We start from the raw sequence: 14,008 nt of genomic DNA on the forward strand, positions 1-14,008 counted from the left end.
GCCAGAGAGGCTAAGAATTTGCCCGTAAGACTTACCCATTAAGACAGTAAGTGAGGAGGAATAGCATTAGGAGATATACCTGATGTAAATGACAAGTTAATGGGTGCAGCACACCAACATGGCACATGTATACATACGTAAGAAACCTGCACGTTGTGCACAGGTACCCTAGAACTTAAAGTATAATAAATATATATATATATTTATTTTTCTATATATATATGAAGACAGTAAGTGGAGGCCAGGCTCGGTAGCTCATGCCTGTAATCCCAGCACTTTGGGAGGCCAAGGCGGGAGGATCACTTGAGCCCAGGAGTTCGAGACCAGCCTGGGCAACATGGCAAAACCCTTTGTCTACAAAAAATACCCCAAAAATTAGCCAAGCATGATGGCACATGCCTGTAGTCCCAGCAACTCGGGAGGCTGAGGTGGGAGGATTACTTGAGCCCCAGAAGTCAAGGCTGCAGTGAGCTATGATTGCGCCACTGCACTCCAGCCTGGGCAACAGAGTGAGATACTCTCTCAAAAATAAAAATAAAATAAGACAGTAAGTAGTGTGGCAAAAATTCCCATCCAGGCAGCCAACACGAGTCTTAGCTTTTTTTTTAATTGAGGTGAAGTTCACATAACATAAAATTAACCATTTTAAAGTGTATAATTCAATGGCATGAAGTACATTCACAATGGTGTGCAACCATCACCTCTCTTCCCAAAACATTTTCATCACCCTCAAAGGAGACTCTATGCCCATTAAAGTCACTCCCTATTCTCCCTCCCCACTCCAAACCCCTTAACTTTTAAGCCCGATTCTAGACTGCCATGATCTGGGTCAATTCCAGCCTGTTCCCCAAAGAAATCATCATTTATAGATAAGGAAATCTCCTGTAATGGAACTGTGTACACTCAGCTGAACCGAATGGCATGAATCTTACGTTCATCTCTCCATAAACGTGGGTTCTTGTGCCCTTCTTCCACAGTTCTTATTGCTAGTCGAAGAGCTCCGTTGGGTTTTTTATAGTGTGACAAATTCAGCCCATCAAAAGCACATTAAAATTGTTGTTCTAAGCCTGCATTTGTTTCCTCCCCACCTTGTGAGTAAAAATTAGGAATCACGTTGAGCGGTGTTTCTCATTTCTCAGTGTGATCTTGCATCACATAAAATGCTTGTAAAGTGCATCTTGACTCAGGCCCCATCCTAGGACTAATGCATTTGGAGTTGGGGTCTTGAAATCTGCGTGTTTAACAAGTACATGGGTAATTATTACACACTTTTTAACATCTCAGAATCACCTAGGTACTAATCTCAAGTGTCTTCCCCATTAAGGATATTAACTTTGGTAGCAGGCTTTTCAGTTTAATGTTGTATTTTGGTCTCAGAATTTCTGAGCCACCCCAAACCTACCAAATCTCAAGAAAAGGAGGGTGCTAACTGACAAGCAGTCAGTTTCAATGGGGAAGCATTCAGAGAAACAACTAAGAAAATGTTTGTTGTATCTGAAATCCTCAAAGGAACCTAACTAACTGTTTTTTCCTTTTTTCTCCATCAGCTTTTTCTTTGTTAACTGTCTTTCCCGTGATGATCTGGCTTATCACAGCTTTAACCCACACTTTTAAACCCCCATTATATAAGCCTTAAGCTTGGTCAATAAGAATTTGCTTTATCTTTAAAAAATAAACGAATGTCTTACTGTTGGTTCCTGGGAATATATTTCTGAAAGGTTTACCTTGTGAATAAGCCTCTGGCCGTAAAATTTAACCCATAAACAATAGCACCTTCAAGCATGCTTTATTACTTTCATGTCTTAGGAAAAAAAAGCCCAGTGTGTTCCACCATTGTAGTTTATTCAGTGTTTCCTGTTTGCTTTTTCTGTAGTCAATTGCCCTTTGGGAACCTATTATAATCTGGAACATTTCACCTGTGAAAGCTGCCGGATCGGATCCTATCAAGATGAAGAAGGGCAACTTGAGTGCAAGCTTTGCCCCTCTGGGATGTACACGGAATATATCCATTCAAGAAACATCTCTGATTGTAAAGGTAGAGGCTTACTAGACATTTCAACTAGAAGCAGCCCAATTTTTGTTTCCCTTTTTGGGGGAAAGAAAGATTTACTTTCTTCACCCAACACTCGGCTCTTGTCTGAGGCCCCTGTGGCAAAAGATAGATTTGCAAGAGAAAAGCATACACATTTATTCAATATAAGTTTTAGGTGACATGGGAGCCTCCAGAAATGAATCAGGGAAACCTGTATATTTTTATGCTAAATTGGATAAAGAAGAGGATAGTTGTGGAGAAGAATGATCTATTGGGAATAAGCTAGGTGGAGCTTAGCAAGTCTTGTTTGTTCCGATTCTTCAATGTGTCCCTGTGTCTTCAGGGCTAAGAATATTCTTTTCCTCTGAGTATAGGGTGGGCATTTCTCACATGAGGGTTTTACAGTCTGCTTCAAAGGGGAAGGTCCAAGAATTATTTCTAGGTTTTATGATCTCTTAAAGGAAAGAAAGGCAGAAGTTCAGAGACACTTCCCTGCTTCTATGGTTTTCTCAAATTTCCTTCGGCTTGAAATATTCAGTATGCCAAGGCAAGGTATGATATTTAGGGGTAGGATGTTCTAAGCCCCATCACAGTCCTGAAATCTAAGTGGCAAATAAAATGAAATAATAGTATACAGAAAGCAATTTTATTTATTTATTTTTTCTTTCTTTTACATAAAATATTACCTGAGTGTTTCCCCCACTTTAAAGAAGTCCATTTAGCTTTCCTTTTGGAAATATTCCATTGCTGTCTCTAAGTCAAACTCCAATCCACATTCATCAGTTAGCCTGGTGTGTTAGGCCATTCTGGCATTGCTATAAAGGATTACTTGAGACTGAGTAATTTATAAAGAAAAGAGTTTTAATTGGCTCATGGTTTTGCAGGCTATGCAGGAAGCATAGCAGCATCTGCTTCTGGGGTGGCCTTAGGAAGCTTCCAATCATGGCAGAAGGCAAATAAGGAGCAGGCATGTCACGTGGAGAAAGTAGGAGCAAGGCAGGGGGTTGGGGTGGGAGGGGGGTATATATGGTGGCTCACACCTGTAATCCCAGCACTTTGGGAGGCTGAGGCAGGCAGTTTGTTTGAGCCAAGGAGTTCAAGGCCAGCCTGGGCAACATGGCAAAATCCTGTCTCTACAAAAAATACAAAAATTAGCCAGGCATGGTGGTGCACACCTGTAGTTCCAGTTACTCAGGAGAATGAGGTGGGAGGATTGCTTGAGCCCGGGAGGTGGAGGCTGCAGTGAGCTATGACCGCACCACTGCACTCCAGCCTGAGGGACAGAGCAAGACCCTATCTCAAAAAAAAAAAAAAGTAAAAAAGACAGGGGAGATGCCACATACTTTTATACAACGAGGTATCACGAGAACTCTATCACTAGAACAGCCCCAGGGGTATGATGCTAAACCATCCATGAGAAATCCACCCCCATGATCCAATCACCTCCCACCAGGCCCCACTTCCAACACTGGGGATTATATTTCAACATGAGATTTGGGCAGAGACACACATCCAAACTATATCTATCAGCTGGATTCTTTTCTTGAATCTCACATTAATTAATGGAAAGAAGTCTCATGACACTTTGCAATTATTGGATTGCTTTTTGTTAGAATAGTGTCTGATGTGATGAGATCAGTTCTCAGTTTACTTGGAAATGAATAACTACAGGCACATGTGCACATATTCTTGCTACTAAAATATTCAATATTTTCAAAATATTTTCACTATTATTCTCAGTAAGAGTTCCTGATGGAAACGTTTTCTCTCATAATTAAGGCTACAGCAAGACATGCCTAAAAGAAGGAATTTCAAAAGTGTGCTTCTTTGCCATAGTTCTGAATGCAGGTGTGGGTGTTTAATGACTGATGTAAACTCTAGAGCAGTGCTACGTAATTGGAAATGCGCTAAACATGTTAGCAATGGTGAAAAGGAGAGTTGTTTGGAGGTCAAAAGCAGAAAGAAAGGCCAGTACTCTGGGAGTCAGGGCATCTGGCCAAAGTCCTGTTCTTCTACAAATCATCCTTATGAATTTTAGCAAGCTGCTTCACCTCTCTGGGCATGAAGGTATGTCTGCTTTTATGTTCTACTCCCCACTGGCCCTTGGATGAAATGGCGTGTCTAGGTAGGAGGAGGTAGCAGAGCCGGTTCTTATTTAGAGCAGCCAGTTCTTTTTTAAAGCAGAGATTTCAGAGTAGTTTATAAGGCTCTAGCTAGGTTTGGGGTTTTGTTTCTGCCACTCAGGATAACAGTGTACATATTGAGAACTTCTACATGAACAAATTCCCAGTGTACAACTTGTTCCTATCATAGTGTCCTTCTGTGCTACGTATTTCTAACTTCATTCGACAACTATTTATTAAACGTGTTCTATGCGTCAAACACTGTAAAAGGTCATAATGGAAGTAAATGGAAACAGTCTAAAACTTAGTATAGAGAAGCATGGTGGTGCCACAATATGTGTATGCTTAGCTAACAGGAGAAAGAGCTCTCTGGGTCCCTCATTCTGTCCTTCTGTCCTAAACTAAAGTGCAGAAAACCCTATCCCGCACAGTGCTAATTTTATGCAGCTTAATATCATTATTGATAGTAATATTACCTTTTTCTTTTCAGCTCAGTGTAAACAAGGCACCTACTCATACAGTGGACTTGAGACTTGTGAATCGTGTCCACTGGGCACTTATCAGCCAAAATTTGGTTCCCGGAGCTGCCTCTCGTGTCCAGAAAACACCTCAACTGTGAAAAGAGGAGCCGTGAACATTTCTGCATGTGGAGGTTATCAAAGCCTTAGACATTGATATTTCTTTAAACCTACTAGGTTCTATGCATGAAGGAGTGGCATATTTTCCGCAAAAACATACATCTACTCTATGCACAGAATGGAAATAACTGTCTCTTCATAAAAAGGTTTTTTTGTTTGTTTAGTTTCTTTTCTCAGCCAGTTAACACTTAGGTATAAATACCTGCCGTGTAAACACCGGGCTGGGTTAGGAACACAAAAGAAGTACAAGACTTGGTCCCAGGCCTCATACAGTAATAAACATGTGGCTTCGTGATATGGTAGAAATATATCTAAACTAGGAACTTCATTCCCTCCTTTATAAAGTGAAGTTCTGTCTAGTGTTTCTTGAAACTCTAAAAATATTTTATTCTGTGGATTATGAATTTCATTCCTTACGAGTTGAAGGTTTTCGTGAGTAGTTATTCAGTAAGGCAGCACATTAGAATCATCTTCACATTTACATGGGTATTTTTAAAATACTGAAACCTGATCTTCTCTCCCAGAGATTCTGATTTAACTTGTCTGAGTAGAGGCTGGGAATTGGTTTTCTTTTTTTTTTTTTAAGTTTCTCCAGGTGATTATTTGAAGTGATTAGGAAAATATGAGAGCCACTAATTTTGGTTCTCAAATGTCAGCATGGAGAGCTTTTTAAGACAGATTGTGAGGCCCTACCTCCAGGGTCTTTGATTTGGTAGGTCTGGGGAGGGGTCTGAGAATTCATATTTCTGTTAGCAAATGGTTTCAAGTAATGCTGATTCTACTGGTCCAGGGACCACACATTGAGAACCACTGGTTTAAATAGAAAAAAAAAAAGATTAGAGTTCCAATTTTTCAGTATTTCTGACTAACATCCCTACTGAGGGATGTTTTCCAGCAAAATACTCATGAACATGTAAACAGAAACAAAAGATGAAAACTTAGAATGACAATGAAATTAGGACTGACAGTCAAGGTCAGCCTACTTCCAGAAATTCCAAAAAATTGCAACTACTGTAATTTGCAAAGTCAATAGAACTGGACTAAAAATAAAAGGTTGTTGGCCTACCTCTGCTACTCACTGGGAACCTAACAAACATTCCTTGATGAAAGATTTTTTTTTTAATTGTGTATCCTACCTCTATAGTTTTATTTAAAAACCTAAGGTCTATGGCAACTGAGAAATGAAGAAGCTGTTCCCACATTGAATGATGTTTTTAAGAAGCCAACCTACTGGTTCCCTACTTCTCTCAGGCTACACAGAGACACATAGGCACACTTCCTACTCTCACTGCACCCAGCCATGCTTAACTTCATCCAGTTAGAGAGAGATCACCAGTAAACAAGACGTAGGAAAAGTTAATGTGCAAGGGCAGGAAGGGGCGTTTCCAGCATTGCATCTTGGAAGTTGTAGTCCTCATAAGTGCATTGGGAGAAAAGGAAACAGGCAAAACACACTCTGAATTATAGGTTTATATATACTCCATCTGTTTAAATTATCTCAGTCTAGTAGGATCAAGGTAGATATAAGTCTGAGACCTGAGGCATTGGGCAAGTAATATTCATCAACCTAATAGTTTCACTGAAGAGTTGAGAAGAAAATTTAGGGCCTAACTGAAACTCATAAACCATGTCTGTTGGATAATACCAGCTTTGGATCTTTTAATTAAAAGTCTCACAAGCCTTCACATTCTGATTGAAATAGATCTGCTAGAGACTCTTTTGTCAATATAAGAAATAATTTTGGCAGAAAGTCCACAGTAAAAAATTCTCTCTTCCTGCCCACTTCCTCCAACCACAAAAGCAACTAGGATTTTTATAGTGAAACAAGTTCACATTTGACAATTTTTTTTTAGCTTTCTAAATAAACCTTGAGGTTTGTCTAATACTAAATTATTATAATTAAGGAGTTATAATTCCCAAAAAATCTCTAAATTTTTGGCCCTACTCTCCTAATATTCCTAGCATAAGTTTAACCACATTCTGCTTGTCATGAGTGGGAATTAGGAATGACAAAAGTTAACATTCTTCTGCGGTGCTGGATAAACATTTTATTTTAAACTTAAATGTGTGCAAGTTCTAAAACGGTCCCTTATATATATTTTTTGTTAGTTTTTAACTCCTTTCTCACTTTCTCTCGCTTGCTTGCTTTTGTCTTTCTTTCTCTTTCTCTCTTTTGCCTTTCTGTCTTTTTTTTCACCTGCCTTTCTTTCGCCTGCCTTTCTTTCGTCGGCCTTTCTTTTTCTTCCTTTCTTTCTTTCCTTCCTTTTTCTTTATTTTCTCTTTTGGTATTGATTTATTATTTTTATTACTGATTTATTTTCTAGCAGTATTGATTTATTTTTATAGTGTACTGTTTATCTTATTTTGTGTTAAGACATTGCTTATGCATTTCTCTATCACGTGGCACTTAAAATATTATTATTCAAGATAGCAATCATATTTAAGTATCACAAAGTATATTAGTTAAAGTAATATATTCTTTGTACATTTTACTTTTTATACCTTCTTAGGTTATTACATATTCTTGGATTTGTAGGTACACACTAAAGAGTCTGAAATTTTTCATTCATTAAAAATGATTTTCATCAGAAGAATAAGTTCAATAGGTACTTGTTGTTGTTGTTGTTAATATATGATCTATAGGAGAAGAAAAGATGATGTTTAGACTAGGATGACACCACCTTTCACCCTGACTCTCCAGGATGAAGTTAAAAGGAGGCTCAGGAAGTCATTGACCTCTGACCTCATCTTAGGAAACTGATTTATTTATTCAAAATGATCTATAATTAAGGTGTACAAAATGACGTTATGATATTCTTATGCACATATACATCATCTCACATAGTTGCCGTTCTTTGGGTGTGTGTGGTAAGAGAACCTGAAATTCTCTTAGCAAATTTCTAGTATACAATATAGTATTATTAATCATAGTCAGAAAACCCATTGAAAAGGCAAAATCCACTTGGCTCCAGGTCTATATGTGTTGCCCTTAACACTGTCAGAGAACAGCACAAGTGATATGACATTTTTTTCCTGGTCATTTCCATGCACTGTTTGTCATTTGATTTTAATATCATTTTGGCATACTTAGATTATTTCTCTCTCTCTCTCTCTCTCTCTCTCTCTCTGTCTGTCTCCAATAGAGGAGGTGAAAAGAGGGTTTTGTTGCATTTTTCTTGACTGGGAGACTAGTTTCTTTGGCCAAGAATCAAAATGAAACATTCACCCCTCTTTTCTCATGACACTAGTTCATTAGGAATTGCGTATTTATGTGTGTATGTACATGTACATGTTTAGTATTACATACTAGATAGTGCCACTATTATGTATATATGTATGTTTATATATACATATATATGTGTGTGTGTGTGTGTATATATGTTTACTACATATATAAATACTCTATTAAATGCTAATTGACCACTGCAGGAAAATATATTTCTGAACACAACTGTCTGCCCTTGGACAATAACTTAAACTAATAAAATTGCACATGCAAATTTATTTTATATTTTCTATGCTAAAAAGTATAGACATTACAATGATGAGTTGGGTATTTTTAGAAGCTAATAGATTTATTTTTAATGTTAGTATTTTATTACTATTACATCTTAGTACAATTTTTTACCTTCTGTTAGTTTCTAGGGGCATAAACATCTTTTCTTTTTGAGCATCTTTGTGCTGAAAATTATATGTAAAAAAAGTTTAATTCATTATAGCATCTTGAGTTTTACTGATGGAATTTATCTTTTCAACATTTCATACATACTCAGAGATATTCTCTCAAACAAAAGTTTTATACTTTTACCAGCAGAAGATTGATGCTTTCAGTTAACTAATTAGCTGTGTGTAAGTTACCTTTTCCAAATAGGCAATCACTTTTGGAAACTTGAGATTGAGGAAACCCATTTTAAACTAAGCAAGTTTACAGTTTGTGCGAATAACAGAGCTCTACCTAGCACTCTGAGATCTATCAATCAAAGAGTAAATTAGCTTGTTCTTAGTGAAATAAAGATACAGTTTAAAAATGTAAATTTTATGCATGTAAAGACCAAACCTGCAAGAAATATTTTTTCTAAATTTGCATAAAAATCTATGATATTTTCTGCCATCTCTTGATTGAATTACCATCTCTTCATTGAGCTCTTTTGTTAATTGGGTAAAAGAGCTCTTTAGCAAAAAATTTGGCTATTTTTGTTTTAAAATTTTGATCTAAATGTCTTGAGATTATCACAAATGCTTTGTTTTTTCTCAAATCAATTGAAAAAAGATGCTATGACATGGCATACCCTGCTCCCTTGAACCTCAGTCCATCTCTAAACTTTTCAGCCATACTACTAATTATCTCTGCTGTACTATTTTTATTATAAGGACACCAAACCCTAAATGATAAGGATGCTGACATCCTGAGTAGCTACTTTTTGTGTTCTGTCTTCCATATTTACATTTATGCAGACAAGTCTTAGCATTTTTAATAGTTTTCTCAGTTTATAATGGCTTTAATATCTATCCAGATGATGCCAGTTCACCCAAGGAAAGGACACACCCAACCTGAATTCATACTTGGGTTGCTGTCTAAAACCCCAACCAAAGAATTAAGTCATGAGTGCTCTGTTCCCCTGCCCTCTGCTAAATGCAACAAAACATCATGGAGGAAAACCCGAGCTTGTTTTATGTTTGAGGCCATTTTAAATTTTGTTAATATTCCACTCGTTAATGGCAAGAGAATTTCAGATTTGGTTAAATGGCAATTCTCAAATGAATGTTATTTACAAAAAGCCTAACACAAATGACGGTGAAAGGTTAAAAATAATAAGATTTCCAGACCCATGAATACAAAAAACAAGCAGGTAGGGGTAGGGGTGGTAAAGGGAATTTATGAAAAAGTTCAATTCAAAGCCCAATAGCATCACATGAGGAAGAAAAGAGTTATTTTTACGTAATTCACAAGCAGTATAAGTTAGTCATAATAAAGCTTTGTCATCAAATAACAGCAGTAAAATACTTCAAAATCTGTATGTCTCACAATGGTAAATTGTAAAAATAAAATTTTCATGGAAGATTTTAATACCTTCCTTGAATTTTTTTTTTTTTTTTTCGAGACGGAGTCTCACTCCATGGCTCAGGCTGGAGTGCAGTGGGTGCCATCTCATCTCACTGCAACCTCTGCCTCCCGGGTTCAAGCAATTCTCCTGCCTTAGCCTCTTGAGTAGCTGGGATTACAGGTACCTGACACCACACTGGCTAATTTTTGTACTTTTAGTAGAGACGGTGTTTCGCCATTTTGGCCAGGCTAGTCTGGAACTCCTGACCTCAAGTGATTCGCCCACCTCAGCCTCCCAAAGAGCTGGGGTTACAGGCATGAGCCACCATACCCCACCACTCCTTTGAATTTATAAAGATCATGTAGGCAATCAGTAAGGACACAGAAAACTTACAGTACATGATTGATAAGGCTGAACTAATAATACATGTTATACTTTTTACTCTACTGTGATAACACTTTTAATGAAGTATTTATTATTTTTATCTGTAGATATAATGAACAAAAAAGTCTCAATAAAATTCAAAAGGTAGCAATTAGTTATGCAATATAAATTATCTGACCATAAGATGATTAAAAACAGAAATTAATTTAAAAAGCATATTCCAAATATTTATACATTTTAAACCATCTTTCTGAAAAATAATTGTGTCAAAAAATCAAATTACAATTCATATTACTTAGAAAATAGCCAATAAAAATACTAACGATAAAACTACTGATTTCGCTAAACCTCTCATAGGTAAATATATTACCTTATATTATTGTAGTGTTAAATAAGGAGGAGTCATAATTACTTGGTCATGAAAGCAGTTAAAATTAACAGGCAAAGCACAAACTGGCAAAAATAATTAGTCTAAGTGTGTCAAAGGATTCATATTCTTAATATATAAAATAATCATAACCTCCATAAATAATAGACTATTCAGGAGAAATAAAATTTCTAATAAGTAGAAGAAAGCAACTTCATTTATCATCAAGATGCAAATTAAAATAACTAATTCCGTTTTCACCCTCAAATTGGAAAAAAAATTTAATAATACCAATGCTGAAGAGCATGTGAAAAGAGTGATTTCATACACTACTAATGGGAGTATAAATTGGAACGACTTATTTTTTTAATGATTTGGCACTATATATCAATGGCTTTAATCTTTTCAAATCTTTAGACCTAACTATTCAACTACTCAAATCCAATTATTCTAATTCAACTACTCAAAGTCAACTATTATCCCAAGGAAATAATCAGAGCTAAATACAAAGATTTATGCAAAAAATTTACTTCAGCATTATTTATAATAGCAAACAAATGAAAACAATCTAAATATCCAATAGTAGAAAAAAATGTTAGATCAATCATGGTCTGTCAATGAGATGCAACATTTTTATTTTTATTAAAATCTATACTATTCAATAATCTGGGGGAATGATTTGGGAAACACTTATGATATCGTGTTAGGTGGAAAAATCAGAATACAATTATATGGCCAATTCTAAACTTTATTAAATTAACATGTGTTACTAAAGACAGGAAGGAGACCCAACAAAACATTTACCTGGGTGATAAGATGGTATGGGTATTAAATATATGGAAGAGATTATATAGATAATTCAGTAGGTTTCTTATATGCACAGATTAAATCACTTCTTTCAAATGTAGGGTTTGTTACTTTATATGCACATATGATTTGTTTTTACCTCTGCAGTTCCTTGTCCAGAAGGAAAATTCTCACGTTCTGGGTTAATGCCCTGTCACCCATGTCCTCGTGACTATTACCAACCTAATGCAGGGAAGGCCTTCTGCCTGGCCTGTCCCTTTTATGGAACTACCCCATTCGCTGGTTCCAGATCCATCACAGAATGTTCAAGTAAGATGAACTTCATTTCTTATGTAATCCTATGTTGGACATTTACTTTTCCCTGTCTCTGTTGTAGCTTCAGTTCTGAATATTACTATTTTCGGTGGATTTGGGCATCTGGACTTGTTAAATTGTCCTTCTGAGGTATTATTGATGACCATGACACAGAGTCTTGTTTTGGAAACACTGAACTTGATAACTTCTAAATTTCTTTCTAAGAGTCTAGGATGTAATGATGTATGCCATCCATCTCGGTTTTCTTTTTTAAAATATAAGTGAAACAAAATATATGTGGCTTTACCCACTCTGACAACCAGAATCTTGACCATAGTGTTAGATATAGTCCATTTACTGGCATATTTGCCACACTGACATGTTTTTCTATTAATTGATTAGGTTTTAGTTCAACTTTCTCAGCGGCAGAGGAAAGTGTGGTGCCCCCTGCCTCTCTTGGACATATTAAAAAGAGGCATGAAATCAGCAGTCAGGCAAGTTCATTTTGCATAAAATTTTCTGTAGTGGAATGCTTGGAAAGCAATTTGTCATTTTACACATCACACACAGGAAAAGGACCAGGATTGAAACTTTAAGTAATCAAGATGTATGAATTTTATAAATGAATAATTGTATTTACAATGACTCCTGTTTAGAACATTCCCAAAATGCAACATTAGATGTTCTAAGTACCAAAAATAAGAGTTTTTCCCAGAAATGCCTGGCAATAAGAATGAGTAGATCCAGGGAGCCTTTTGATTCACTATAAGCACTTACCACAAGCACAACCCATCATTTGAGTAAGAGAATTTGGTTTAAGGAAAGGCCTTTTCTAATTGGCAGGCAGAGTTACCCAACTTTCATGAAAATTATTTAAATTTCTTTGCCAGAAAAAAAAGATTTCTTGGGGAAAAGTATGAGTCCTTAAAAATTAAGAAACATAAATTAAGAATATAGCTAAACCAAATGCTTTATATTTTTTACAAGACTAGTTGTTAAGTCTTGGTTACTTTAATAGATTCAGTCATTACTCTGAACTCACCTTGTCCAATGTCATGAATTCCTTGCCTTTTAGTATTTTCATGGATAATGGGGATATTTTTCTGATTACAACTTCCTACAGCCTAGTCCAAACATAATGACTTGTTAGGACTCTATAAATCATATTTCAAACTGAGCCTAGTGGACATAGGAATTTGTAGGATCCCCTAAAGCAGTGGCTGTCACATGGAGGCGTATTAGAATCCTGGCCAAGTTTTTAAGACAGTAATGTACAGACTTCACTCCCAGAGATTCTGATTTAGCTGATCTGGGTTGACGCCCTGACCTTAGTATGCCTTCAAAATATCAATTGTATTCTAGCATGCAGCCAACATTTAGAAACACTCCTTAGGTTTACCAGAACATCACCCAAGAATGATATATATCATTTGCTCCCCTATATGGCAGGCACCAGTGTTATTCAGGCAGCAACCCACCTAGCTTGAGTGAACTTACCTGGAAACAGGAACGAGCTGTCTAATGTTGCAAACCTGACTCTAATCAGGACTGCTTTGAGTGCTTTGTCTCTGATTGATTTTTTTATGCTACTGGTAGGTTTTCCATGAATGCTTCTTTAACCCTTGCCACAATAGTGGAAACTGCCAGCAACTTGGGCGTGGTTATGTTTGTCTCTGTCCACTTGGATATACAGGTAAATAACCAAGAGGAATGTAGATTTTAATATATTTTATATGAAATCATTATGACTTGCAGTATCAAACTTTAGTACATTAACTATATCTGATAAGATACATTAGGCCATGTAAATGTGCCAAAATTTGTTGAACAAGATAAACAATAGGTGAAAAAATTATACATACTTCACAAATGACAGTTTTCTTTGCCTATTTTGGATAAAGAATAAAGACTCATCTTCCCTATGAGTCTTTGTCATAACCCACAATTTAAATTGAAATACAGGGGTCATGTTCAAAGTTTCATTCTATCAAAAATTATATGCATGATACTCAACATAGAACAGATTGTCCAGTATAAACATTTTTAAATGAACTGGCAGCTTCTCTGATTTGCTACACACTAATAGAAGTTCTTATGAATAGCTATGCTTTGTTTCTATCTTTCTGGAAGCTGTGCTTAGAAAACAATTTGGCTTTGGGCTTTATTATGTAGGAATTATGTATGAATTATGGGGGTTTTTAACAGTTTGGTTCACATTTGACTTAAGTCCAGAAACATAATTTTTGAGGGGAAATGAACTATACCTTAAAATTGCAATTAATTTAAAATAATCATTTTCTTCTAGACAGTTTTTTTTC

General features: G+C 36.2%; 1 protein-coding gene across 1 annotated transcript in view; it reads left to right on the forward strand.

Moving 5' to 3' along the window:
* Window positions 1–14,008, forward strand: part of SVEP1 (sushi, von Willebrand factor type A, EGF and pentraxin domain containing 1) — a 207,484-nt gene that overhangs the window by 110,610 nt on the left and 82,866 nt on the right. The window contains exons 17-21 of the mRNA XM_003810882.7: window positions 1,874–2,035; window positions 4,646–4,807; window positions 11,544–11,705; window positions 12,093–12,184; window positions 13,287–13,383. Coding sequence (XP_003810930.3) covers window positions 1,874–2,035; window positions 4,646–4,807; window positions 11,544–11,705; window positions 12,093–12,184; window positions 13,287–13,383 — 675 coding nt within the window. The remainder of the gene's footprint in view (window positions 1–1,873; window positions 2,036–4,645; window positions 4,808–11,543; window positions 11,706–12,092; window positions 12,185–13,286; window positions 13,384–14,008) is intronic.

Source organism: Pan paniscus, chromosome 11, assembly GCF_029289425.2.
Source record: "Pan paniscus chromosome 11, NHGRI_mPanPan1-v2.0_pri, whole genome shotgun sequence".
NCBI lineage: Eukaryota > Metazoa > Chordata > Mammalia > Primates > Hominidae > Pan > Pan paniscus.